This window comes from Haliotis asinina, chromosome 4 (assembly GCF_037392515.1).
Source record: "Haliotis asinina isolate JCU_RB_2024 chromosome 4, JCU_Hal_asi_v2, whole genome shotgun sequence".
Taxonomy (NCBI): Eukaryota; Metazoa; Mollusca; class Gastropoda; order Lepetellida; family Haliotidae; genus Haliotis; species Haliotis asinina.
In genome coordinates this window covers 24,167,065-24,172,488 of record NC_090283.1, presented here as the reverse complement: position 1 = coordinate 24,172,488, position 5,424 = coordinate 24,167,065, and the positions used below count along the sequence as shown (strand labels likewise).

General features: G+C 39.9%; 1 protein-coding gene across 1 annotated transcript; it reads right to left on the bottom strand.

Annotated features, from left to right (window-relative positions):
- Positions 1-3,774: 3,774 nt before the first annotated feature.
- LOC137280859 (uncharacterized) lies at positions 3,775-4,966 on the bottom strand. The gene is made up of 2 exons (XM_067812053.1): positions 4,810-4,966; positions 3,775-4,655 (listed from the first exon to the last, which is right to left on the bottom strand). The coding sequence occupies exons 1-2, from the start codon at positions 4,964-4,966 to the stop codon at positions 3,775-3,777; spliced, it is 1,038 nt and encodes a 345-aa protein (XP_067668154.1).
- Between the last annotated feature and the right edge of the window lie 458 nt (positions 4,967-5,424).

The window sequence follows — 5,424 nt, the reverse complement described above, 5'->3', positions numbered from 1 at the left end:
TTTAAAAAGGCTAACTGGGCTTTATATGAAACATTGTGTGCTGAAAAACTTAAACCTGAACGTTTTATTGATGTTCCAGATGCTATTAAACGCTTTTCTGATGAACTGAACTCCATAGCTGATGAGTGTATACCAAAGTCCTCTGCAGTTCCACATATACGGAAACCATGCTTCAGTGATGAATAGAAACAAGCTAGGAAGGCAAGGAAAAAAGCAGAACATTATTTCCGTCGCCATCGTATGGTTCATAATTCAAATAAATTTTAAAATTTTAAATGCTAAAGCACGGCGTACTTTTAAACAGAACAAACGCCAATCTTGGCAAAATTATGTATCCAAAATAAATTCCCGGATACCCATGTCCAAGGTATGGAACATGGTCCAGAAAATTAAGGGTAAAGGTACTAAATCTACTGTCCATCATCTTAGACATGGAAACCAATTGCTTACTGATAAATCAGATATTGCTAATAAACTGGGTGAAACCCTCGCTAAACACTCTTCCTCTTCAAAGTATGTACCTAAATTCCAAACGTATCAAAGACAACAAGAAAAAAGAAGTATTAATTTCAACTCAGATAATGGGGAAGATTATAATGAAACATTTTCTATTCATGAACTCCATTCTGCTCTTGATCAAGCTCATGACACTGCTACTGGAGCTGATAATGGATGTTACCACTTACCAGAGTCCTGTTTAGAGGCACTCTTATCTATTTTTGACGATATTTGGACTTCAGGTAAATTTCCATCTTCATGGCGTGACGCTATAGTAGTACCAATACCTAAACCTTGACGTGATCATACTGATCCGTCTAATTATCGACCTATTTCACTGACTAGCTGTGTTTGCAAGACCATGGAACGCATGATAAATAATCGACTTGTTTGGTACTTGGAAACAAATAACCTTATCACTGATATACAATGTGGTTTCCGTAAAAATAGAAGTACTGTCGATCACCTAGTGCGTTTTGAATCATTTGTTAAAAACGCACTAATTAAAAAACAACACACTGTGTCTATCTTTTTTGATTTAGAAAAATCATATGACACAACCTGGAAACATGGTATTTTTAAGAGACTTACATGACTTTGGTTTGCGAGGTCGTTTGCCTCAATTCATAGCCAACTTTTTAAATGATAGACAATTTCAGGTCCGCGTGGGTTCTACCCTGTCTGATCATTACAATTAGGATCAGGGTGTTCCACAAGGCAGTATTTTATCTGTCACACTTTTTAGTATAAAGATGAATAGTTTATCGAAAGTTTTAAATGATTCTATTGATGGTTCGTTATTTGTGGATGATTTTAATATTTCTTGTCGTGGTAAAAATATGAATACCATAGAGCGGCAGTTGCAGTTGTGCTTAAACAAAATAAATAAATGGTGTCTTGAAAACGGCTTTAGATTTTCTAAATCGAAAACTAATTGCATACATTTTTGTCGTAAATATAAACCACATAAAGACCCTGAACTATCTCTAGATGGCACTCCCATTAAAGTTGTCAAGGAGGCCAAGTTCTTGGGATTAATTTTTGACTCACACCTAACGTTTCTGCCTCATATTAAATCTCTGAAAACTAAATGCCTGAAAGCACTTGATTTGTTGAAAGTGGTATCAAATTCGAAATGGGGAGGTGATCAAGCTACCCTCCTCCATCTATATCGATCACTTGTCCGTTCTAAACTTGATTATGGTTCCATCGTATATGGTGGAGCCTGCAACAGCAACTTAAAATTATTAGATTCTGTTCATCATCAAGGTCTAAGACTTTGTCTTGGGTCCTTTAGAACCTCTCCTGTTGACAGTCTGTATGTTGAAGCCGATGAACCATCTCTTACACAACACCGTATAAAATTAAACCCTTTCTTTCTTCGGCTGGCATTGAGCTGGAAAACATAGCTCCTTCCCGTCTTCTTTCTTCTCCTCCTTGTCAGATGGTTAGGCCACCAGTCGACCTAACATTAACTACATTTAAAAAATCAGAAACTAATGAATTACAATACAAACAAGAATATCATCAATTGAAACATAAATATAGCAATTATAAATCCTCATTTACAGATGGGTCCAAGGACGGTGGCGCAGTGGCTTGTGCTACTGTCATTGGATCAAGAACAATATCTTCCAGATTACCAGATAATAGTTCTACTTTTACAGCAGAAGCTAACGCCATATTAACAGCTCTTAAATATATTCAAAGACATCCTAAACATAAACAGTACATAATCTATTCAGACTCTCTTTCTTGCCTTCAGGCTATTAAACACCTAGCATGTAAACATCCACTTTTAATAGAAATTATTGAACTTTATTGAACTATCTTGCGACTGGCCAATACGACATCGTCTTCTGTTGGTTACCCAGCCATGTTGGTATCTCTGGTAACACTTTGGCTGACCTTGCTGCTAAGGCAGCGCTAAACAAATCTCTGACACCACTTCATATTCCCTATACTGATTATATAGCTACAATTAGATCTTACATCCGTGATCCGATGCAGAAGAAGTGGGACACCCAAGTAGGTATCAATAAATTACATGCAATAAAACCATATGTTGGTTACACCTACTTGGGTTGTCAGTCCAGATTTGAAGAGGTCATACTACGACGATGTCGTATTGGCCACACTAGGTATACGCCTGAATATCTTTTGAAACGTGAGGCTCCTCCGTTCTGCATCCCTTGTGATGAAATCATCACGGTCAAGCATGTCTTACTTGCCTGTGTTGAATATTCCATCACAAGGGACAATTATTTTAAATCAAGAACTATGAAGGACCTTTTTAGTAACGTATGTTCTCATTTAATTATTGCATTTTTTAAAGAATTGAATTTATTGACTCACATGTAAATAAATAAGTATTTTATGATTGGAAGTTCAATTACCAGCTAAGATTGTTAGTGGCTATATCCCCGAAGGGGGTTGAAGTACCGTAAGATTATTGTCCTCCTGAGAGGGTACATAAGTCCCAAAACGGTTTAAGTCAGATTGAATCTTCCACTTTTTTAATCGTAGAATATGTGTCATATTAATTTGTGGCTAATCTTGCATACAGTCGCCAACTGCTGAGGGGATGGTGTAAATCCAGCCAGGGACCATACAGGTAGCAGAGGTACTGTAAGTCCCATGGTCCCTGGTATGGTGATCTACCCTTTGTTGTTGGCGATCTATAGCCTGTTTTTATATTGTACTGTCCAAATAGTGATACTATCATTTTTTACGTTTCCACGCTAGTTTTAATACTAACTGTGATAATCTAGTGGTTTTACTGTCCTTCGTAGACAGGTTCTTCATAATATCCCTATGTATTCTTTTTTGTCATATATGTTCTCGTCACAACATGGCTGCGATATTGCCGATGTGACGTTTAATATTAACTCACTCACTCACTCTTCTTCAGGTGAAGTGATGGTGAAACTAAAGGGATGTAGTATATATATACACATAACAACAGACAGATAACAATGGGTAACAAGATATACAGGTTTCTATTAATTGATGTACGGGTTTAACTGATTGTTGAAACTGATTGGCGTGCAGGCTTCTATTGATTAGGTTAACGAGTTGCAGGTAAAGATGTTTAGATAAAGGTTAGACACTGAGGATAGGGTGGTTCCATGCATTGGGTAGGTAAACACCACTGTCTTGTTCCGCTTGATTGCAATGCCTTGAAGAAGCTTTCGACTTTTGAAGTCATTAGCGTTCCAACCTAATGTCCTGATGTTGTCCCAAACAAACTTGTGATTGGGGTTGTGCATGATGTGTTCACATACAGCAGATTTCTGATCCAAATTTTGAACTGATGTTTCGTGTTCTTTTAGCCAGTGGTCGACCAGTTTCTCCGATATATGCCTCTTTACAACTACATTGGATCTGGTAGATGCATCCTGCTGGATTATTGCATTTAGGTGTTGTTGGCCCGCGTGCATTAGCTGATAGTAGCGTTTTCAGGTTGGTGTCGCTACGGAAGGTGACGTCTATTCCTGTTGTTTTCTTGATGAGACGGCTGATGCAATGACTTATACGACCATTGTATGGTATATTTCTGATGGGGGAAGGTTCTGGTTTAGCTGACTTAGAAGTTCCTTTCAGGGTCTTAGTGATGGTGTTGCTGACTGGATGGGGTGGGTACTCGTTAAGGTCTTGTAAGGCTTTTGCTCTTCGTGCCAGCCTAGCTACTATGCCTTTCTTGATCTGGGGGTGATGGTTGGACTGGTGATGAATGTACTGATCCGTATGTGTTGGTTTACGGTAAACACTGGTGGCTATGGATTGATGGCGTTGTTGGAGAAGAATGTCCAGGAAGGGAAGCTGTTGGTGTGTCTCTTCTTCCATTGTAAACTGATTTCTTGGGTGTTGGGAATTCAAGTGTTGCAGCAGGGCATCTGGATCTTGGTTATCGTCCAGGAGGGCTAGGACATCATCTGCGTTGCGGAACCAATGCTTTGGGGTGAATGGTGCAATTTTCAGGGCGGTTCCTTCAGAGGCAATCATGTACATTTCTGTCAGTACTGGTGATAGAGGGGATCCCATTGGCAGTCTATCGATCTGTTGGTAGAGCTGGCCATTCCAGTTGCAATATGAAGTCTCGAAGCGTTTGCTAATGAGATCGACGGTGCTTTGAGCTGTTAGTTGGGTGTCTAGGCCTGGTGGAGATGTTTCCAGTCTAGTGGATAGGATATGAATGGCTTCTTGGATGGGTATATTGGTATATAGGTCTACCACATCGTAGATGACTAACTTCTTTGTGTCGCTGGTGTTTGACGTGGTTGGTTCTGATCTTGTCGTGAAGTGACTTACCTGAGGTGGCCGTGATGTTCTGAATTTCAGGTAGGTCTTCTACAGGGGGATTCATCCAGTTCATCTCCATGCTGCTGTTCGATGGTTCACTGAGGAAGGCTTGAATGTACCAGCGTGGAATTTGCCGGCAGATCTGTTCGAATGACGTCCATGCCATCAAAGTCCACCACCCAACTCGACATTATTTCCAACTGCAGGGTTTTTCTATAGCATGTGAGCTATTGTATGTGGCATTGGAATGAGGACCACGCTACATTTTTGCATGGGCAGCGTTCCATTGTTCATGACTTTCGTTAGGTAGTGAGTCTTGTTTTCCGTGAAAAGGAGTGGAGAGCTGAGTGCGATGTCAATCATCCAGTCGATTCCATGTGCCAAAAAAGCGTCCATTTCTTGTCATCGGTGAACGTGAGTACTTACGGCAAGTTTCGTATGACGACCATGTGCTTGACATCTTTTAGGGCTAACAGCTCGCCTCCAAAGGCCGAGGGTATGGTCCATTTGTCTACGTCATTGCGGATGAGGTCATATGTCATGATCAGGATCGATGATATCTTTCTGATATGATTCTGATGATGATATGATTCTGCTTAGTTTGAAGAGTTGTTGAGCGTGCCA

Excerpts from the sequence above, each read along its gene's own strand:
- LOC137280859 (XM_067812053.1), bottom strand. The coding sequence starts at position 4,966 with ATGGCATGGACGTCATTCGAACAGATCTGCCGGCAAATTCCACGCTGG. Across the intron at positions 4,656-4,809 it reads GAACATCACGGCCACCTCAG|GCCTAGACACCCAACTAACA; the intron begins GTAAGTCACTTC and ends CATCTCCACCAG.